Source organism: Pseudozyma flocculosa (genome assembly GCF_000417875.1).
Source record: "Pseudozyma flocculosa PF-1 unplaced genomic scaffold scaffold00029, whole genome shotgun sequence".
In the NCBI taxonomy this organism is placed as follows: Eukaryota; Fungi; Basidiomycota; class Ustilaginomycetes; order Ustilaginales; family Ustilaginaceae; genus Pseudozyma; species Pseudozyma flocculosa.
The window spans coordinates 112,014-133,401 of record NW_006920897.1 but is presented as its reverse complement, the minus strand read 5'-3'; the positions used below and the strand labels follow the sequence as shown (position 1 = coordinate 133,401).

At 66.4% G+C, this 21,388-nt stretch overlaps 6 protein-coding genes across 6 annotated transcripts; 3 read left to right on the top strand and 3 right to left on the bottom strand.

Moving 5' to 3' along the window:
• Positions 1–1,984: 1,984 nt before the first annotated feature.
• On the bottom strand, positions 1,985–4,525 carry PFL1_06736 (uncharacterized protein; the record flags this gene model as incomplete). The annotated part of the gene is made up of 1 exon (XM_007884282.1): positions 1,985–4,525. The coding sequence occupies one exon, from the start codon at positions 4,523–4,525 to the stop codon at positions 1,985–1,987; it is 2,541 nt and encodes an 846-aa protein (XP_007882473.1).
• Positions 4,526–6,386: 1,861 nt separating this feature from the next.
• PFL1_06735 (uncharacterized protein) lies at positions 6,387–7,742 on the top strand (the record flags this gene model as incomplete). Its single annotated transcript, XM_007884281.1, has 5 exons — positions 6,387–6,558; positions 6,674–6,787; positions 6,911–6,974; positions 7,077–7,346; positions 7,511–7,742. The coding sequence occupies 5 exons, from the start codon at positions 6,387–6,389 to the stop codon at positions 7,740–7,742; spliced, it is 852 nt and encodes a 283-aa protein (XP_007882472.1).
• Positions 7,743–8,645: 903 nt separating this feature from the next.
• On the top strand, positions 8,646–10,538 carry PFL1_06734 (uncharacterized protein; the record flags this gene model as incomplete). Its single annotated transcript, XM_007884280.1, has 1 exon — positions 8,646–10,538. One exon carries the CDS (start codon positions 8,646–8,648, stop codon positions 10,536–10,538), a length of 1,893 nt encoding a protein of 630 aa, XP_007882471.1.
• Positions 10,539–10,919: 381 nt separating this feature from the next.
• Positions 10,920–14,918, bottom strand: PFL1_06733 (uncharacterized protein; the record flags this gene model as incomplete). Its single annotated transcript, XM_007884279.1, has 4 exons — positions 10,920–11,006; positions 11,185–11,437; positions 11,571–12,958; positions 13,155–14,918. 4 exons carry the CDS (start codon positions 14,916–14,918, stop codon positions 10,920–10,922), a joined length of 3,492 nt encoding a protein of 1,163 aa, XP_007882470.1.
• Positions 14,919–15,432: 514 nt separating this feature from the next.
• On the top strand, positions 15,433–17,139 carry PFL1_06732 (uncharacterized protein; the record flags this gene model as incomplete). The annotated part of the gene is made up of 4 exons (XM_007884278.1): positions 15,433–15,622; positions 15,732–15,799; positions 15,948–16,659; positions 16,763–17,139. 4 exons carry the CDS (start codon positions 15,433–15,435, stop codon positions 17,137–17,139), a joined length of 1,347 nt encoding a protein of 448 aa, XP_007882469.1.
• A 66-nt stretch (positions 17,140–17,205) lies between these two features.
• PFL1_06731 (uncharacterized protein) lies at positions 17,206–20,838 on the bottom strand (the record flags this gene model as incomplete). The annotated part of the gene is made up of 1 exon (XM_007884277.1): positions 17,206–20,838. The coding sequence occupies one exon, from the start codon at positions 20,836–20,838 to the stop codon at positions 17,206–17,208; it is 3,633 nt and encodes a 1,210-aa protein (XP_007882468.1).
• Positions 20,839–21,388: the final 550 nt, after the last annotated feature.

Genomic DNA, 21,388 nt, shown 5'->3' with positions numbered 1-21,388 from the left:
TTCGACCCCAAAAGCGCACACTTTTGCGGAGCGTCTACCGGAAAATTGGCAGTCTAAACTGAGTAGGGCTACTATTCAAAAGTTGTTCAGAAATGACTTTTGAACAACTTTCATTATGCAGCCCTACTTGGTTTATTTCTCAAGACACCTTGTAACCCTAAGTTGTTCAGAAATGACTTTTGAACAACTTTCAATAAGCAGCCCTACCATGTTTTTCCCACAGAACACCTTGTAACCCTAACCCTAAGACTACAAAACGAGCCTTTCAGGAGGCACATAGCTGCCCTGGGTCAAGAGATATATATGATTTGCTTCAGTGCAAAAAAAGTAGAAGTGGGTTTTGACTTCCGTTTTGGCGTTGAGGAATATGCGTTCCCAAACGCACGGATGCTGAGCTTGTCATGACATGTAGCAGAGGAACAGGGCTACATTGAATGACTGATTAAGTTCTCCTGTAGTAACGCCTGATTACACAGGAGGAAGAAAAGGCCCAGGACCCACCCAAAAAAGGAGCTTCTACCCCTGCCTTCCACCCATGCCCAAACTGAAAGTCGGGTAGGAGCGCCTGGGGATAACACCATCATATTCACCACCCTCCAAAACCCCAGATGAGATGCCTTGCAGTGCTCCAGCGGCATCAGAAGGGTCTCAAAAATGACAATTTGCATCTACCCTCTCAAAAGCAGGTGTGAACCTGGTTTCAAGGCAGTTTTTGGGGTGGCTAACTTGGCAACCGCTTACGCCGCCTTACTGAAAGGGCCTTGGTATGTTGTCCTGTTCAGGGTGAGTATGATGAGATAGGTTTGGGGATGATTGCGTAGGAATCCATTTGGACAGGGGTATCAAAACTTTTTTGGGTCAAGTGCACAGATGCTGGGTTTGGCCCCCTCCATGATGTGCTCTGGGACCTGGTGTGTTTGAGGGTTGTCTCCGGTGTGGCGAAGCCTTACTCCACATGGCAGGAGCTGAAGTTTATGCTATTCTGCTGTAAGATTGCAGTTTGAACAGGTCCGAGGACCTTCGAGGCTGTCATGGACCGGCGGCGGGGGTGGCGCGGCTGCTGCGGCAAGCTGCGGCGGCGCGCAATCGGCCTCTCCGCCCGGTCGCGCACGCCGTCGTTGCGGGCGGCGCTCGCTCCTCTCCTCCCCCTCTCGATCAGACAAGCACACGCGCGCGAGTTACGGCAGGCGGACCAGCGCCGCTCGCACCGGTCTCCGGGCCCTACGTACACTGGCCCGAGCCTCGACAAACGGGCAGGAGGGCGGGGTCGATGCCGCGCGGCTTCGCCTGCGGAGTGGGCGTCTTCGTCGGCCGGACGAAGATGGAACGAGGGCTTGAGCGAGGAAGGGAGGAAGGGGAAATATGCATGCAGGGATCGACGAAGAGGGCGAGACGGCGAGAGGACGAGAGGACGAGAGGACGAGAGGACGAGAGGGCAAGAGAGAGGGAGAGGATGCTAAGGTGCAGGACGACGAAGGGCCGTCGAAGGAGAGTGCTTGACGCTTGTCATGGGTAAAAGGGGCGCAAAAGGCCGGGAGCGGCGCACGCGGCGGCGACGGCGGCGGCGACAACGACGACGACGACGACGACGACGGAAGGCTGGACAGAGTGTCATGTCATGGGCTAGCGCTGCGGTGCCGCTGCTCGCTGCCGGTGTCGTATTCGCGTCGTGAGTCGATGACGAGTCGAAGGGAACGGGGATGGGGATGGGGATGGGGATGAGGGTGGGGCTGTGCGACCTCGCTGGGTCGGCAGACTGCTGCGGCTGGCTCGCGGATGCGAAGAGAGAGGAGGTTATGTACAGAGGGCGGGCGGCAATGTAGACGTGCCGACACGCGAGCGGGCGACCGAGCGAGCGAGCAAGAACGTTGAACGTCGAGGCAGACCCGGCGCGAGCGAGCTAGCGGGCGGGCCCGAGAAAGAATGTCGAGGCGGATCCAGCTGCCGCCGCCGCCGCCGCTGCTGGTGGCTCGGGGAGCGGTAATCAGTTGTTGTGGGGCGTGATCTGGTGGACGTGGTCGTTGGCCTTGCCCTCCTCGCAGAGGGGCACCGACATGAACCACGGGTCCTTGAGGATATCCTCGGTCATGCAGCGCGACTTGGGGTCCGGGCAGAGCATGCGCTTGAGGAGCGGCCTGCACTCGCGTGGTGACAGGTTCGAAAGGGGCGAGGGCGACGAGCTGCCGACGTACTGGTGGACAAACTCCTTGAACGTCGGGTCCGACATCTTGGCGACGCGCCACGGCAGCTCCTGGAACTGCATGCAGTAAAAGACGACGGCGGCGGCCCACACGTCGACCAGGCGGGCGTCGTACTCGTTCTTTTCAAACTGCTCGGGGGCGATGTAGGGCTCGGAGCCGCAGAGGCCCTTGCTGTGGTGCGTCGTCTTCTCCCAGCACATGCGGAAGACGTCGCTGACGCCAAAGTCGGTGATCTTGATGTGGCCAAAGGCGTCGAGCAGCAGGTTCTCGGGCTTGATGTCGCGGTGGGCCACGCCCATCGAGTGGAGGTAGCTGATGCCGTTGATGATCTGCTTGAAGCAGCACTCGACCTCGGCCTGCGACATGCCGCCGCGCTTGATGGCGGCGTACAGGTCGCCGCCCGGGCAGTACTCCATGACCTCGCACCAGTGGCGGTTCTCGTCCTGCACCAGGTCGACGGTCTCGACAATGTTGATGTGGTGGAGCGTCGACGAGATGCAAAACTCGGACGTGAGCTTCTTGACGTACTCCTTTTCCGACTCGTTCTTGCGCCGCTTGCGGAACTCCTTGACGGCGTACAGCTTTTCGGTCGACCGGTCCCACTTGTGCGCCAGGCGCACCACGGCCGTGGCGCCCTTGCCGATGGCCGCCTTTTCGCAGACGCCGTACTTTTTCAGCAGGCTCGCCTCGCCGCCGCCGCCGCCCGCGGCGCTGCCGCCCTTTTTGCTGCCGCCGTCCGACTTGTTGCCGTGGCTGGTGTTGGAGCCGCGGCGCGACAGCTTGGGCGCGCTGCCCATGATCATGTCGCGCAGCGTCGAGCTCGCCGTCGACTTGGCGTCGCCGTCCTTGCCGCCGCGGTCCGACTTTTTGCGCGAGGGTTCGGGCTTGGCCTTGGCGTCCCAGTCGCGCAGCGCCGCCGCCGTCAGCTTGTCGCCGCCCGCCGTCTTGGCGTCGGCGCCCGACGACGCGCCCGCGTCCTTGCTGCCGCCGCCCGAGGCCTCATTGCGCTTGAGCGACACGTTGCGGCTCGGCGGCTGGCTCGTCGGCGGGCTCTGGATGCCAAAGTTCTTGAACGAGAGGATGCCGCCGGCATCGCCCAGCTCGTTGCGCGGGCTGGTGGGCGGCGTCGACTCGCGGCTCGCCGAGTGGGAGCGCGCGGGCGAGATGTGGCCGCTGCTCTGCTGGCTGGCCACCCTCGCCGACGGCCGCTCCTTGACCGGGCTGTCGCGATCCGCCGGGTGGCGGTCCTTGTCGCCACCGCCGCCCGTGGCGCTCGAGAGCATCCGGCGCAGCATGCCCTTGTGCTCCTTGGCCTTTTCCTTTTCCTTGTCCTTGCTGTCGCCGCCGGACGCACGGGGCGGAACCTCGGACGTGGGCGTGCGCTTCGGCGCTGGCGGTGCCGGTGCCGTTGCCGTTGCCGGCGCTGCTGCCGAGGCGGCGGCGGCCGCCTGGCTAAAGGCGTTGGGCCCGTTGAGGGTGTTGTGGCTCACTTTGGTCGAGGCGGGGGCCTTGGAGGGCGACATGGCGCGCGGCGGAGGCGAAGAGGCTCGCGACGACTGCTTGACGGCGCCACCCGACGACGACTGCTGCTGCTGGCCGTTGGCGAGCGAGGGGCGCCTCGACGACGGGTGCGAAGACGGCGGCGACGAGGCGCTGGTGCCCGTTCCCGTCGCGGTGCCCGTGCCGGTGCCGGTGCCGGCGCTGGTGGGGGCGGCGTTGAGGATGGCCTCCTGCTGGGCCGAGAGGGCGCGGCCGTCGCTGCCGGCGATGGATGCGCGTATGTCAAAGGGGCTGTTTTCCCTCGCCAGCTCGAGCCTCGAAGTGAGGTCGGAGCTGACGATGGCGCCGCTGCCGCCTCCGGACGAGTCCTGGGCATGGCCGTGCTTGACGACGGTCTGATCCTTGCTCTGGAGGCCACTAAGTCGGTGCTTGGGGTATCGGTGGCGGTCCGGAGAGGGGGGCCGGGAGAGGTTGGACTCGGTCTCGCTGTCCGAGGCGACCATCATCTCGCGGGCGCGGATCTCGCGCTCCTCGCCCGGGTTGTACGGGCGAGGCTCGCGCTGGGCGGCGGCCGAGAGGATGCGGTCGGCGTAGGCGTTGGTCATGAGGGGCTTGGGATCGCACTCGGCCAGCGCGCCGGCGGCGCGAGGGAGGTTGCCGTTGCCGGTGCTGGTGTTGGTGATGGTGGAGGAGCTGTCGACGTGATTCAAGGGTCTAGGTAGGTTGGCGACGTGAGGCGGTGGTTTATCGCCGGGCTCGGTGGCGGCGGTACCTGTTTCTAAGGAGCCGTCCTGGGTCTCTGACTGCGTCGAAGCTGCGGGCATGGCGACTTTTGGTGGACTGCGAGCGGATGCTTCTGCACGGGCAATAGGTGGCGCTGTGCGCGGAAAGGGGTGGATGGAGGGGCGTTGCGGTGGTGGCGCTACTTCTGGCGGTGTCGACAGTCGTTGAAGAGAAGAGGAGAGGATAGATGGCGGTATGGAGGCGTGAGCTTGTCCAGGACGGGCGGGTGGCGCAAGGGTCGTGGGGCGAGGCTGGCAAAGAGACGCCAGAGGTGGCGCTGGTTCGAGGGGCGGTGCGCGGGCTGCAGAGCGCCGAGAAGATGGTCGATGTGAGTGAGGACGAAAGCGACGGCGAAGCAGAGGATGTGAGGATGTGGATGAGGGTGAAGATGGGGCACGAGGACGAGGGGCAGTATGGGACAGCCTGCCGTTCGAGGGCCTGCTTTAGGGAAGGGCCAGGCGAGGCGAGGCGAGGCGGAGCGCAGCCAGAGCGAGTGAGGGTTAGGGTTGCGTCCAACCAGCCAGCCAGCCAGCCAGCCTGCCCGCCAGCCAGCCCAGGGTCAAAGATGGAGGCCAGGCCAGGCCAGGCCGGCCTGGTCAGCCCGAGCCAGCCCGCCAGAGAGAGCGGAAGAGCGAGAGAGCAAGAGGGTCCAGCCACCAGCCCCAGCCAGGCCAGGCCAGGCTCGAAGGCAAAAAATCAAAAAAATCAGAGCAGACGCACGCTCGCTCGCTCCGTGAGCCAGCCACCGACCGGCCTCCCCTAACTTAGCCCGAGCCAGGGAGCCAGACAGCCCGCGCGCTTAGCTTGTGCGCCTGCCTGCCTTCCTGCCTCCGCCCCGCCTGCGCCCCGCAGGCCCGTCTACCGTACGTGCTAGCCTCCGCCGCCGGGCGGAGGAGGGGGCGGTAGCGGTCCGGTGCCTGGCGGGCAGGCTGCTGTCGCACGCCGTCCTGGATCGACATCGTGCGACGCCCTCCGTCGAGCGGCGGCGGCGGCCTGGCCCCGTCGCATCCCCTTTTTTCTGTCTCTTGGCTCCGCGTCGTTGGTTTGCTCGACGTACGCCTTGTGTTGACAAACGAACGAACCCACTCGGCCGTTGGTTTGGTGTGTAGGCTGACTGGCTGGCTCGCGCTTGCCGTCGCCGAGCGGAGGGCCGAAAGGGGGTCGAGGGCGGGCGCGGGCTGCCACCAGTGAGGCGGTGCGCATTACCCAGCTGGGCGTGGGTGAAGCGAAACCCTAGCCTGCCTGCCCGCCTGCTTCACCCTCAACCCTCGAACCCTGAGCTGGGCTGGGCTCGGGCCGGAGCCGGGTCCGGTCTGGGCTGTCGCTCCTCCGGCCAGGCGCTTTGCACGGCGATTGGGGCTGTGCTCGATCGGGCGCTCGGCCCGATGGCCAGTTGACTGGCCCGTGCTGGCGACTGCTCCACTTTGGGTTCGCCCGCCCAGAACTGGCACGCAGGCAGGCAGAGGGGCGGGCAGGAGAAGGCAGGAGGGGCGGGCCAACTGGCTGGCTGGCTGGCGTCGTCACCAGGCAGAAGGCCCTCGGCCCTCGAGAAGAAAGGCGAGCGGGCGAGATCGAGATCCGGGCAAAGATCGACAGCGGCCAGGCACGGTCGAGGTCGAGGTCCGGTCCGGTCGAGCCTCTTCTTCGCAGCCATCGATCCACCACCACCGCCACCATCGCCTCGACCACCCTCCATACATGCTGCACGCCCCTCATCGATCGCTCCTCCGTGTCGCCTACAACGCAGTCTGCCGTCCTAGCCACCACCACCTGCCAAGTCTCGCTCGCTCCGTCGTCGCCCCGGCCTACGCCCCCTCGACCGCCCACCTTCGCATCGACCCGCTTCCGCGCTTCGGCCTTCGCCCCTCGCCGCAACCGCAACCCACTCGCCGCCGCCTGACCATGTCTGCTCAACAGGCCGCCGCCGCTGCCAACAGCGATGCCAACAGCTCGGCCCAGAAGAGCTCCCAGGCTCGCCAGCTCGACCCCGTCGAGAGCGCAAAGCGCGCTGCCGCCTACGCCGCCGTCGACAACCACGTCAAGCCCAACCACGTCGTCATCGGCATCGGCTCCGGTGAGTTTGCCTGCACCGCAGAGATATCTCGGCCAAGCATACGCACGCGTGCAGCATCTCTTGACCCCCCCTGCTGACCCACACCCTTGCACTCTGCCCGCCTGCCCGCTTGCAGGCTCGACTGTGCCGTACGTCGTCGAGAGGATCGCGCAGCAGGGCGCCGCCGTCAACGAGAAGCGGTGGTTCGTGCCCACAGGCTTCCAGTCCAAGGAGCTCATCATCGATGCTGGTCAGTGTCGGTCCCGTTGCGCCCGCCCTCGTTTCCGTCGCCGCCCTCGTCGTCGTTAAATGTCCCGCTGACGGCCTCGATATCTTGCTGCTTGGCTCCGTCCTGCGCCTTGGTCGCATGTAGGCCTGCGGGTGGCCGACGTCGACTCGTTCCCCTCGATCGATGTGACCATCGATGGCGCCGACGAGTGAGTAGCGGCCGTCGTCTCTGCTCGCCAAGACGTCCAAACGACGTCAACCGATGCTGATTGTACGGCCGGCCATGCCCTGCTCCGCCTCCTCCTTGCCAGGGTCGACAACGCTCTCAACTGCATCAAGGGCGGCGGCGCCTGCCAGCTGCGGGAAAAGGTGCTGGCCGAAGCGGCCAACGACTTTATCGTCGTGGCAGACTACCGCAAGAACGGTACGCAGCTCGGCACCAAGTGGACGCAGGGCATCCCGATCGAGGTGGCGCCGTTTGCGTTTGCAAAGGTGCTGCAGAACCTCAAGCGCATGGGCAGCGCCGACGCCAAGCTGCGCATGGGCAAGGCCAAGGCCGGGCCCGTCGTGACCGACAATGGGTGAGTGGTCGGAGCAGGCCTCGCCTCGTCTTACCGTTGCCCCTTTCGAGTCGAGTCGAGTCGAGTCGCATCGCATTGTCGCGCTCGTGGCGCTGACCCGGATCCCATCCCTGCCTGGCGGTCACCGCCCCCCCCGCCCGGCGTCGGCTGCGCTCTCCTCGCAGCAACTTCTGCATCGATGCGCCGTTCCCGCTTTCGTACATGAAGGACCCGTCGGAGCTGCTGGTCAAGATCAAGCTGCTGACGGGCGTGGTCGAGGTCGGCCTGTTTTGCAACATGTGCAAGGCGGCCTACTTTGGCAACCAGGACGGCACCATCACCATCAAGACGGCTGACGGCAAGGTGCAGGAGAATGTCGCCTTTGACGCCTCGCCCCTCGCGACGGCGGCGGCATGATGCCCGTCGCCGGTCCAGTCCGCGTCGCGCAGCCTCGTCGCGTCGCAGCGGCTCCCTCGAACGACGGTCGGCCGATTGAGAATGATGCCTTGACATGGTGCCGCCTTTTTGCTGGGGCAGCGACAGAGTGGCCCTGCAGCCAGCGATGCAGAACTCCGAGCCTGTGTCGGGCGTGGCCGTCGACATCGCCGCCGCTGTGGTCCGGCGGTGGAGATGGTGGGGCTGGCAGATGAGCATGATGTCGGTGACCATGATGTCGGTGATCATGGGGGGTTGGTGGGGTCGTCGTGGCAGCTGAGCCGTGGCACCGTGCGCCCGCCTCGAGTCATGCGGGGTGAGGGCGACCCGCCGCTGGGTGCGTGTCGTGCTGCTCCACTTTGGATTTTTTCCTTTTTCGCCGTCGTCGGCCTGGCCGCCGGCTGGGCCAGGCCGGGCGCGGCTTGGCCAGGCTGGCACCTGAAAGGGCCGGCACTCGGGGCCGGTGGACGGAAGGCCGGCAGGGCAGGGCAGAGCAGGGCAGGGCAGGGCAGGGCAGGCCCGATGTCGAGGGTCGAGTCGAGTCAACCCGCCAGGCCAGCTGGCCCAGCGTCGAGGGTCGGATGCAGGTGGGTTGGGCACGTACTGCTCGCCGCCTTCGTTCTTCTCGACCACCTTCTTCCGCCCCGCTGCTCCGCCCACGCTACCCTGCCACCCACCCCGCCTCACCTCACCTATCACCACGGCATCGCCATCGCCGCTAGCGAGAAACACGACGCCCGCTACCCTCGACTCGACTCGACTCGACTCGACCCGCGCGCCCAGTCCACTCACCTCGGTCGATCCCGCAGCCAGAAGAGATAGCCCCCTGCCCTGCCCTGCCCTGCCCTGCCCTGCCCTGCGCCTCGCTCCTCTGCCCAGTCCAAGATGGCGCCCATGATCCCCGGCAACAAGTACAAGCGGTACACGCCGCTCGACCTGCCGGACCGCTCGTGGCCGTCCAAGGTGCCGCAGTCGTCGCCCATCTGGACGTCGGTCGACCTGCGCGACGGCAACCAGGCCCTCATCAACCCCATGTCGGGCGAGCAAAAGCTCAAATTCTACCAGAAGCTCGTCGACGTCGGCTTCAAGGAGATCGAAGTCGCCTTCCCCTCGGCCAGCGACACCGACTTTGGCTTCGTACGCCACATTATCGAAAACGGCATGGTCCCCGACGACGTCTTCCTCCAGGTCCTCACCCCGGCCCGCGAGGAGCTCATCCACCGCACCTTTGAGTCGATCCGCGGCGCCAAAAACGTCATCCTGCACATGTACAACGCCTCGTCGCCCCTCTTCCGCAACGTCGTCTTTGGCAACTCCAAGGAGCAGACCATCGAGCTCGCCGTTCGCCACACCAGGATCGTCCGCCAGCTCGTCGACCACTACTCGAAACCCGAAAACGGCGGCACCAACTTCAAGTACGAGTACTCGCCCGAGACCTTTACCCAGACCGAGATGGACTTTGCCGTCGAGCTGTGCGAGGCCGTCCGCGAGGCGTGGGGCAAGGCCAGCGCCGACAACCGCATCATCTTCAACCTGCCCGCCACCGTCGAGATCGGCCCGCCGAACCACTATGCCGACCAGATCGAGTACTTCTGCCGCCACATTTCGCGGCGCGAAGAGATCATCGTCTCGCTCCACCCGCACAACGACCGCGGCTGCGCCGTCGCCGCCACCGAGCTCGGCCTGCTGGCCGGCGGCGACCGCGTCGAGGGCTGCCTGTTTGGCAACGGCGAGCGCACGGGCAACGTCGACATCGTCACCCTCGCCCTCAACCTCTTCTGCCAGGGCATCCAGCCGGGCGAGCTCGACCTGTCGGACCTCGAGTCGGTCGTCGAGGTCGTCTCCGGGTGCAACGACATTGCCGTGCACCCGCGCCACCCGTACGCCGGCGACCTCGTCTTCACCGCCTTCAGCGGCTCGCACCAGGACGCCATCAAAAAGGGCTTCGCCGCCCAGGCCAAGCGCAACGCCGAGGGCGACCCGACGTGGGAGATCCCCTACCTGCCCATCGACCCGGCCGACCTCGGATGCACCTACGAGGCCGTCATCCGCGTCAACTCGCAGTCGGGCAAGGGCGGCGTCGCCTACCTCGTCGCCCAGTCGCTCGGCCTCGACCTGCCGCGCCGCATGCAGGTGGCCTTCTACCAGGTGGTCCAGGAGGTGGCCGACCGCACCGGCAAGGAGATGACGTCGGACGACATCACGCGCATCTTTAACCAGACCTACCACCTCGCCTCGCTGCAGGGCAAGAACGAGGCAAGGTACCAGCTCAAGAGCTTCTCGCTCTCCGACGACAACGAGTCGTCGGCCGCCGCCGACGACGACGTCATGGAGGGCGCCCAGACGCCCCGCCACCGCCGCTTCACGGGCAAGGTGTCGCGCGACGGCCAGGTGCACGACGTGTCGGGCCGGGGCAACGGCGCGCTGTCGGCCTTCCTCGACGCCATCGAGTCGGCCTTTGGCATCAAGGCCAACGTGCGCGAGTACAGCGAGCACGCCATCACCAAGCCCGGGTCGCAGGCCATCGGCGGGCCGCAGCAGCAGCAGCAGCAGCGCTCGGGCAACCACTCCAAGGCGCAGGCGGCGTCGTACGTCGAGCTCATCAGCGCCGACGAGGTCCAGGAGGTGGGCAGCAAAAAGGCCGTCGGCTTCTGGGGCGTCGGCATCGACGTCGACATCACCGCCGCCGGACTCAAGGCGGTGCTCTCGTCGCTCTCCAACATCGAGCAGCCGGCCAAGATTGTCAACCAGGCCGTCGAGGCTGCCGAGGCCGCCTAGGTGGGGGCCCCGGAGAGGCAGAGGCGGCGTCGTCCAGGCGTCGTGCGGGCGGCCTAGCCCAGCCCGTCCCGTCCTCCGTGCCCGGGGGGTCGCTCGTCGTTGTCGACATCGCCGTTGGTAGTAGAAGATGATGCAAAAAAAGCGAGGTGTCCGGGGTCTCTCCGGGTCCTCTTGTCGATCTCGTCGTCGTCGTCTCCGTCTGCGTGTGTAAGCCGCCCGGCTGCGGCCGGCGCATTGGAAAAAAGATCCGGGGGTAATGGGGCGAGGGCAGATGCAGGCCGAGCCCATCGCTCGTCGATGTCGATGTCGATGTCGATGTCGATGTCGATGTCGAGGCTCGAGGCTCGAATGTGAGGCGCAAGGTGAGGAGGTAGGGGGAGTCTACATGACGGAGCAGTCCTCGGTGGCCTTGAAGCCGTATATCTCCTTGTCGATGGCCTTTTCGATTGACTTGAAGTCCGATCGTGCCTGGTCGTTCGCGAGCCGATGACGATGGGAAGGGAGAGAGAGAGAGGAAGAGTAAGGGGTGACGGGAGACATCCTCGTCAGCGCATGCACCATCGGCGGCCTCAAAAGGGAAGGGAAGCCCGCGTCCAGTCGTGCTGGGCCAAAAAGGGAGGGGACGGGGAGGGGATGGACACGGCACCTGCAAAAACTCATAGAGGTCCTCGGGGGACAGGGTGCCGTTGAACATGGAGGCGTCGCGGACAATGGACGCGAGTTCCTTTGGGTTGTCGATGATGTAGAGGTTGGCGAGCATCTTGAGCGCGTCAAAGTAGACGGTGACGCTGGGCTGGCGCAGCGACGCCACAAAGGCGTGGTAGGCGTTGAGGTCGCAGATCACCTTGAAGCCGCCGTCGAGCGAGATGATTTGTCGCTTGAGGTGCTTGCAGATTATCCTGTGCCATCGTGGTGACGGTGACGACGGGAAGGGGAAGGAAGAGAGGGGTGAGGGGAAAGGAGGAACGATGAGTGAGTGAGGAGCCAAAGGGGGCAAGAGGAGAGCGAGATTGGGGGCCAGCCGACACCCACGCATGCAGGCGTATCCCGACTTCCTGGTAAAACACCTCGAGCACCGTCTTGTCGGTGCTGCCGACGAGCATGCGGCAGTGGAGGCGCAGGCACTCGACGCACTCGCGGCACGCGCGCGTCGGGTTGGCCAGGTCGAGGTCGGCGCCCGGCAGTGGGTAGTAGTCGCGCGCGTCCTGGTGCGTCGTGATGAGCCACTCGGCCTGGCCCAGCAGCAGGTCGACGCCCACATTCAGCCCGCTCGCCACGCTCTCGTCGAGCGCCGACTCGAAGCGCTTCTTTTCCCGCACGACGCCGTTGAGGAAGTCGGTCCGGTCAATGTGCCGGCTCAGCTCCTGGTCGTAGTAGACCTGCACCATCTGCGCAATCGTGTCGCCCACGTGCACCAGCTCGAAAAAGTAGACGAGCGGAGCCACCTGCGCATCGCCAACGTCGCCGTCGCTGTCGCTTTGCGTGCCGCTGCGAGCAGCGGCACCGGCCGCCGGTGCGCCGGCCTTTTCCTTGCCCGCCTGCTCGGACGGCTTCCACGACTTGATCTGCGCCGACGCCTTGTCGAACCCCGGGCTGACGTGCTTCTCGCCCAGGCACTGGAAGAAGAGGACGGCGATCTCCTCCATCTCCTCCTTGACGCGCGCGCCGTACGCGCCCGAGAAGCGCGCAAACGTCTCCATCCGCTTGAGCGACTCGCGGTTCAGCTGGATCAGCTGGAGCGCCGTATCGAGGCTCAGCAGCAGCTGCAGCCGTGCAAACGGAGACGCCGTCGTCGTCGTCGTCGTCGCCTTTTGTGATGCTTTCCCCGATGCCGTCGCCGTTCCCGCCGCTGATGCCGGTGGCTTGAGCGACTGCCTCTTTTCGCCGCGCGATGCCGGCGCCGTCGTCAATGAAACCGCGTTGCCCGACGCCGTCTTCTCCATCCGGCTCGACGATGAGCCGGCCCAGGCATCAATCTCTGACGCCCACTCGTTGTCTTGCTCGAACGGCATGCGCGCCGCCTTTTCGCCGAGGCTTTCGTCGTCGTCGTCGTCGTCCGGATCGTCGCCCAGCGCAAAACCATCGCCGCCGTCGCCGCCGCCGCCGCCGCTGCTGAAGTCGACGTACCCTTTTTCGGCGTTGGAGGGCGTACCCGTGCGCGAGAGGCCCGAGGGCGTCGTGGAGCCGCCGGTGCCCTTGCTCGGCGTCGAGCTGCTCTGCCATCGGAGCGGGTTGAGCTGCGACAGGCCGCTGCCCGCGGTCCGGATCACGGCGCCTCCCACAACCCCCGCTGCGCGTGGCACCACCGTGACGGGCATCAGCAGCACGTCCTTGAATCCCGTCAGCACGTTGCGCTTGACGGCAGCCGGGTTGTGGGCTCGCAGAAAGGCGGCGTCCATGTTGGTCGAGACGCTGTCGCTCTGTCGGATGTCGGGGCAGCAGTCGGTGCGACGGTCGGACCGTTGAAGGAAGGAGGGGAAGGAAGGAGGGGTGAGGCAGAGATATGGACGATGAGAAAGAGAGGGAAGACGGGAGAAGAGGCGGTCAGCACGGCATCGCACAGGATCGCGAGTCTGGCCGGCTGGCGCTAAGCAGCCCAGTGCGCGCCCCACTTACGGTGCCGCTCTCGTCGCACGTCCGGGCCATGGCCTCCTTGACCCAGTCGCGCTCCTCCTGCAGGTAGTCGTCCAGGTGGACCTCCCACATGGCAAATACGACGTCGTCGCACCGCTGCGGAGTGACGCGCGCGCTGCGGGGCTGGATCGAGGTCAAAGCCTCGACGAGGCGAGAAGCCTGGGTGAAGGTAGCGGCGCAGGCCTGGAGGTAGAGGTGGATTGAGATGGCGCGCGCCTTTGCTAGCACGGCGTTGACATACTCGGCCACGATCTCGTTGGCCACGCGGCTGGCAAAGGCGAGGAGGACGTCCTGCTCTGCGGGAAACACGCGCGCGACGAGCGAGCCGTCGCGCTCGACGCTGGCCAGCACGTCGTTGATGAAGCTGTCCATGGCGGTAAAGTCGAGCGAGGGCCCGTCGGGCGAGGGGACAATGTTGCCGGCCGGGTCGTGCTCGACCCGGCGGAAGAGAACGTCGCGCTTGTCGAGGAATGAGAGGGCGGCCGAGGAGCCGGCGGCGTCGAGGTAGGTGAACATGGCATCGCCGAGGCGGACGTCGAGTGCGTGGTGCGCGGGGCCCGAGATGCGCTTGATGGCCTGGGCCAGGTGCCAGATGAGGCCGGCGTGCTCGCGCATGGCCTCCTCGCTCCGGTCGACGCTCTTTTGCACCTCGATGCCGCGCTCGCCCGCCCTGACGGCGTCGGAACGGCGCGCATCTGCACCCTCAAACGCCGAGAGGAGGACGCCCTCGAGGTAGTCTGCGGCCTCGCGGATGTTGGCGTGGAGGCGGTCGAGGGCGGCCTCGCGCTCGTGCCGCACCCTGCGCTCGGCCAGCCCGGCGTCGTCGCGGTCGTTGGAGTCGCCGGCATGGCCCGAGGTGCGGGGAGCGGGAGGAAGGTAGCCGAGCACCGTTGGGCCGGTAAAGCCTGCGATGTTGGCCAGGGCCGTGGCCTGGGACTTGAGCGACGAGAGGCGCGGGTGGGAAAAGAGGAGCGAGGCGGTGGGCGTGGGCTCGTCGGCGAGCGACTTGAGCAGGGGCTTGAGGGCAATGGCGATGCGCTTGAAGGTCTGGTAAGCCGAGTTGGGCTCCGACGAGGGCATGGGCAGCTTGGACTCTGCGCGGTACGAGAAGACAGGGGCGTTGGAGAAGCTCTGCCCGCTGCGGTCAAAGGCGGGATCGGCCGAGGCAAAGGTGCCAAAATCGTCGTCGTCGTCGTCGTCGTCGTCGCCGCCGCCGCCGCCGCTGTGATTGTTGGGGTTGCCATTGCTGCGGCTTGGGCCGGCGTCCAAGGCGGCCGTCTCAAAGTCGCCGAAGTCGTCGTCGGTGCTGGAGTGGGCGGTGGTAGTGGCTGTGGCGATATTGCCGTGCTTGCTGCTGCTGTTGGCAGTGACAGCACTGCCGCTCGCGCTGCCTCTGTGCCTCTCGGATATGGGGAGAGTCGATAGGTCAGGGCGGTAGGCGACGTCGAGGCCATCTACGTGTGACCATTGGAGGGCGTTTAGCCTGCGTGCCCAGAGGCGTTCGTCTGCGACGAAGCGTGCGAGGGGCCGTGCGGCGAGGGCGCACTTGTGGAGGTCGTTTACGGGCACATGTTCAAAGATGCGCTGGACGACCGACGAGGGGAGGTTTCCGATGGCAAAAGGGTCAAGGGGGGCCGATGCGGGTGGTGCGTGGGACCTGGCAGGGGGGATTGAGTCGATGGAGAGTGCGGTGGGGAGGAGCGAGTGGCGCTTTGTGGGTGAAAGCGGGGTCCATGAGCTGTTCATGATGGGCCAGCAGGGGAGGGGGTGCCGGCAGGCCAGCGGGGCGAGCGGGGTGTGGTGTCGATCAGAGGGTGGTGGTGGTGGTGGTATGGATCAGGATGGTGGCATGGTGGGCCAGGACGGTGGTCTTGTGGGCAGCGTCTAGTGGCGGCCGAGATCGTGAGCGGAGCGAGGCGGGGGCCGGAAGAGGTAGAGGGAGCAGGAGAAGGAGACGGCGAGGAGGAGGGAGAGGGAGAGAGAGGGAGAGGAAGAAAGAGAGAGAAGGGAAGCCTGCAAGCCAGCCTGCAAGCTAGCCTGGGCCTGGAAAGCGTGTTGGTCGGGCCACCCTCTCCCTCCACCTGCCTCTGCCTGTGACCGCACACAGCCACCCGAGGGGCGAGGCGAGGGTGGCTTGGGCGTAGCCACAGTCGCCTTGTCGGGCCAGCATCCTCGCCGTTTTCTCCTCCTCTCCCTCACCACCACCACCTGGCCTCGCCCACCGAAACGCAACACCACCGCGCCGCGCGGCAGGAGCGACATGCCAAACGCCCAACGCGCCGCGTCCAAGCGCAACGGCAACGCCCACGGACACGGCCACGCCGCCACGGCCCACCTGCCGCCCTATACGCCCGCGGCCGACGCAAACACCTACCGCGACCTCCTCATCTTCGAGGAGCGCCTCAAGCAGAATGCCGCCCGCCTCGAGGCGCGCAAGAACAAGTACGAGTGTGAGTCGTGGTCCGGCCCGGCGCCACACGGGGAGACACTTTGCGACTCGATCCATGAACTCACCTCGCCCCCCTCGTCCCTCGCCGCCTCAACTGGCCACGCCGTCAGCGCTGCTGGCCGTCTTTGTCGGCTTCATCGTCTTTCTGAGCTACCACGTCTTCATCGACCGCAAAGAAGTGAGCGAGGTGGCCCTTCTTCCCTTCCCCCGCCTGCCTCTCCTCTCCTCTCCTCGGCACCCCGCCTTCGCCCTTGTTACTCACCCTGGCTCCCGCCTCCTCTCCCTTCCCTGCTCGCCTTGCCCCCCGGGCCCAATTCGACCGCCAGTCGGTGCCGCTGCACTACTTTATCCTCTCGCTCCTCCTCATATGCCTCACCACCCTCTTCCTCTTCTTTGCCAGCGGCATGCACGCAGAGCGCATCCGCGCCGCCAACAAGTTTGTGCCCCAAGCCAACCGCTCCCTCCGCTCGTTCAACATGTACCTCAACACCCGCGTCGACCCGCGCCGTCGCTCCCCCTGGCCACTCTCCTACCTCTGGCCCTCGTCGCAGTCGCCCTCTCCTTCGTCTGCTTCTTCTTCGACGACGCAACGATCGAAGCCACCACCAGCAGCAGCAGCATCAGGAGCAGCAGCAGGAGGAGGAGGAGGGGGGGCGAGGACGACGCATCGGCGATCGGCCATCCCGCCCATCCCGCCGTCCCAGAACCCGCGCGGAGAACTCATCTTTTCCACAAAGGTCTCGTCCGACTTTCGCGACGGCTACGAGCGATACCGCGCCGCATTCGAGCGCAGGAGGTCGGAAAAGATGCTCGCAAAGAGGCGTCGAAGCTGGAAGAGGTGGATCGACTGGTTCCTCGCCCTCGCCCTCGCCCCCTTTCAGTCGCGCTCGGCCGCGCCCAGGACGACCCAGCCAGCCGCATCCCCTTCCACCTCGGCCTCGGCAGCACCGCCTGCTGCTGCTGCCGCCCACGCTCACGGCCGGTCGTCATCTGCGCATGACGGCGAACAGGGGCTCGATGGCGGCGGCGGTGGTGGCAGTGGCGGCTTGACGGGTCGAGGGAGCACCACCAGGGCCGCCGAGACCAGGAAGAAAAAAGGCGTCGTCGACCAGCGCCGCCCCTGCCGCTCCTCGACCCAAAGCAACAGCAGAGCAACGAGGGGGCAGCACCGCCGTCGACTCGGCGCGCTCCTCAATCGACAGCGCGCAGGGCGACGACGTCCATCGGCCGCAAGCAGCAGACACGGCAGACGCGGAGCCGAGTGCCGTGCCCAGGTCGCAAAACGAACAGCACGACCAGGACGACCGGGACGCCCAAGAGGTCGAACGGCAGCTCGATCCCGGCACCTCGACCCGTCCAGCACCGGCCGCCGTAGCCGCCGCCGCCGCCGCCGCCGCCAACGAAGAGCAGCCGCAACTGGGCCCGGGGTGGATCAAGGTGCAGCGGTCCAGCGCCCGGCCCCGCATCGGTCGCAGCGACTCGGCCTCTCCGTCCTCGCCCTCATCCGCAGCTCCCTGACCAGATTGTATCCACCCTCTCTGGCGAAAACGCCTGCTTGCTGAAACGACGCCTTGAGCCTTGCGGTCACCGACTTGCCATGGTGCGCAGCTCGCGTGCCAGCTCCTTGATCAGCGCGCCCGCCTCCTCGGCGGCAGCGGCAGCCGCAGCCGCAGCTTCTCCGTCCCGCCCCGCTGCCTCCGACTCGATCCTCTCGACGGCCGCGTCCGCGTCCTCGGTCGCCGCCTTCGACCCGTCGGCGTCGGCTTTGGCTGCGTCCCTCTGCATGTCGGTCGCAAACTTTTCCACGGCGTCGAGCAGCGCCGCAAAGCCGCTCCCGTGGACCTCCTTGCCGCCGCCGCCGCCGCCGCCGTAGACGTCGATGAACGCCGCGTTGGCCTTTGCCTGGGCAGCTTCAAAGTACGTCGATCCGCCCACGGCAAATTGAGCAATGGCCGTCGCCAGCGAGTTCGACAGGTAGGCGGCGTCGCCGTCGCCGTCTCGCTCGGCCAGCTTCTGCTTGCGCAAGAAGAGGCGCGCCAGCAGCGACAGCGCGTCGGCGACCTTGCCGTCGTCACCGTCATCGCGAACATCGCCCTCGCCCTCGCCCTCACTCTCGGCTTCGCAGCAGCATCGCACCGCGCAGGCCCGGCGGTGCCAGCAGCGAGGGTTGAGTCGCAGCTTGAGCAGCGTGCCCCGCGTCGCCCCGCCCTGCTTGAGCAGCAGGTTGGTGAGCGCAGCGAGCGAGAGGTGGACAAGATCGTCGAGCAGCGCCGAGATCCTCTGCGCATACCGATCCGCCGCCTCTGGGGACGAGCCGGCCTCGGGACTCGAGCGATCCGCTTCGACTCGGGTCCCTGCCCTCGCCGGCGTCGGAGCCGAAGTTGAGCTTGTTCTTGTCGTCGTCTTCCTGGCAGCCGAGGCCTCTGCAAGAAACATGGTCCGGATCAGTGTGGCCATCAGCCGGGTCGAGGCGGCGAAGCCGTGCGCCCACTCGGCGTCGATCTGCGTCAGGTCGAGGACGAGCTTGACGACGCCGGCGATGACCTGCAGCACCCGCTCCGCCACGGCCTGCGCGTCCCTGGTCCCTGCTCCGCCGCTTTCCCTCTGCTGTGCTAGTATGGCGCGCGATGTCGACAGCGGCGCCACCTGCAGCGCTGCGCGAAGGATGCTGACGGTGCCGTCGAGGACGTCGCGATCAAAGGCGACTGACGAGCCGGTGCCGACGTAGATCATCTCCATGCCGCGGTCGAGGAAGCGGACGCAGAGGTCGACGCCGTCAAAGTCGGGCCAGGTGTCGAAGGGGTTGTGCGAGAGCAGGTCGAGCCCCTTTGAGTAGTCAGCCAGCCGCTGCTGGCACCTGCGGCCCTCGGCGATGTAGCCCTGCAGCACGGCGGAAAACAGCGTCGGCACCTCGTCCATACCGGGCTCCGGCTCGACCATCTGCCGCAGAACCTCGGCGCCGATCTTCTTGTGCAGCGACGAGAGGGAGCAGAGCGTGCCGAGGACCAGGTTCCGGAGGCTCGGGTGCGTGGCGCCAGAGAGGAAGAGGCCGCACAGGATCGCCGTCGACCGCAGCTCGCGCAGCACCGACCGGTCGTTTTTCGCCAGCGGCCTTGCCCCCGACGACGTCTCGGTCAGCCGGAGGCGCACCAGGCCGTCCCTGCGCTCGTCGCCGGAGCGCGAGGCGCGGGTGAGCATCGACGAGAGGCACTCGAGCATCTCGGTGCGGCGCTCGCGCAGCAGCGGCTCGGCCGTCGACGGCTTCTTGGCGACCTTGCCGAGAAACATGGCCAAGGCAAGGTCGAGCACGTCGTCGACGGCGCTCCCCGCACCGGCCTCACGGAAGAGGTCAAACACCCTCACGATGCCCTCGACCGCCCGGAGCTTGCGCAGGAACTCGGCCGACTGGGCCGAGGCCGAGGGATCCTCGGCCGGCCCGTCGACGTGGATGCCATCGACGACGAGCGAAGCGTCCGGGCTGCCGCACAGCAGGCGCACCAGCTCGACGGCCGAGCTGCGCCGCACCGAGATGCTGGCCGACGGGCTCAGCCCCGAAAAGAGGTACTCGAGGTCGTCGTTGAACCGCCGCAGCTCGCCCGCCGACCGCAGCGACGTGATCGACTTGAGGGCGAGCGTGGGATCCTGCGACTCGTCCCACTCAATGTCCTCGTCGCCGTAGCTGTCGCCCCACTTTTTGAGCAGGTCGGCATAGCTCTCGCGCGTCGGCTGCAGCCCAAAGGCGATCGCCGTCGACGCGTCCGGCGGCAGAGGCGGCTGCGATGGCTGCGAGCCCCGGATCTGGCTCTCGATCTCATCCTCGATGTTGCTGTCCTTGTCGTGGTGGTGGTTGGTGGTGGCGGTGGTGGCGTTGCTCGTAGTGCTCGATGTGGTCGCCGACGCATGGCCGTTGGTCGAGCGCGCGGCCGACGTCTGCCCGTCTAGATCGGACGGCGGCAGGTGGTCCTCGATGCGGTCGGCCAGAAAGCTTCGATGGTTGCCGTAGGTCCTCTTGGCCGTGGCGGCGGGTGCCTGCGAGATGGCCGCATAGTTCCTCTTGCGCGACGCCGCGTCGATCTGGGGCCCCTCGGATGTCTGCCGGATGCGCCTGGGCGAGCCGGGAAGCGAACGGTGGCCGGTGCTGGCGCTGATACCGTCGTCTTGGTCGACGCCCTGGCTCAAGATGGGCGTCAGCAGGCTGGGCTGCGACTGCACCTCGCCCGGCTGGTCTGGATCGAGGTGCCTTCCGGCCAGCGGGTCGGTCTCTGTGCGCCGGAGGGACCGCTTGCGCGGCTGCGTCGCATCTCCTGGCACATCGGCCTCGGTGGTCAGCACGCGCTTCAACGACCGGGGCGCCATCCGCTGCGACAGCTTGGCCCGCTTGGCCGACGGTGCGGCGCCGAGGCTGGGCGACGAGGGCCGTTCCAGCGTCGGAAGCGTGTTGCCCAGCAGCAGCGGAGAGTCGGACTGGCCCGCGCTGTAGCTCGGGCCGGCTGACCTCGTCGCCCTTGATGTCGACGCCTTCGCCGTCACCGTCGACATGCCAAAGGGGCTGCTGCTGCTGTCAGCGTCCGCAAACTGGCTGCTCCCGTTGGGGAATGACGACTCGGAGTCGTCGAGCCTCGGGCTGTGCAGCTCAAAAATGTCGTCGAGGTCCTTTGCGGGCCTCGACGGGAGCGGCACCCTGGCCGCCGACTTCTGTGGCGATGCCGAGGCCCTCGCCTTTTGCGGCGGGCGTGCGGTGCCGTTACGGGGCGGCGCTGGGACGACCTTCTTGCTCGGCGAGGCCGAAGCCCGCGATGCGGGAGAACGGACCGATGGCGCTTCGGCTGTCGGAGTCTCCCTTGTCCCTGTCCTTGTCCCTGTCCTTGTCCCTGTTCTTGTCCCTGTCCCCGGCTCCACCTGCTCTGGCCGTTCGGAGGCCTCCGACGAGGCCGCTTCGAATGTCGCCGAACTGGTCCGGGCCAGCCTCGGCGGGGCCACCTTACGTGGCGAGGTGCGGGCAGCATCGCGTGCAGCCGTAGCGCGAGGCTGCTTGGCCGGCCGTGGCGGCGGAGGTGGCGGTGATGGTGATTGCAGGCGCTCTGCATCCTCGTCAGAGGTGTCGCCGGACGGATCAGACGACGCCCCCGGGGGATCCGGCTGTGGCTTGGCGGGGAGGCGGGAGCGCCTGGCGTAGGTGGTGGCGGCAGGCCTACGCCGAATGGAGCTGAAGTCCATGCTGCAGGACGAAGAGGGGGGTCAGAGTAGTAGTGGTGGTGGTAGCCGGTGGGCGTGGATGGATAAAGACTCGAGCCGCGCTAGATTGCGATGGGGTTTGACTGCGCCGGCTGAGCTGTGAGACGAGACGAGACAGATAGACAGCAGCGCTGGCGGAGCAAGCAGGTAGGCCGGGCTAGGGCTAGCTGAACGGCCGGTCCGTTGGGCAGAGATGGTTTCGGATGAAGCCGAGGTGAGGGATGGGGCCGGGAACGGATGAGCGAGCATAGAAGGGTCGGGCTCGCTGTGGCGGTCCGAGCTGGTTCTAGAGGGACGTCTGAGGGTTCATAGCAGACATGCGGAGGCGGATGGCGGCGGCGACAAGGCGGAATCAATGTGAGAGCTGGCTGGATGGGAGATGGAGCAGGCGGGCAGGCAATTCTAACAACGGAAAGGCCGTCGCAGGCGGAACAATGCCGAGCAGAGGTGTGGTGCGGAAGGGCGGCGGCGGTGCGGCGGTTGACTCAATCGCCGATTGACGGGGTCGTCTGTGCGGAATCGATGGGCTCGG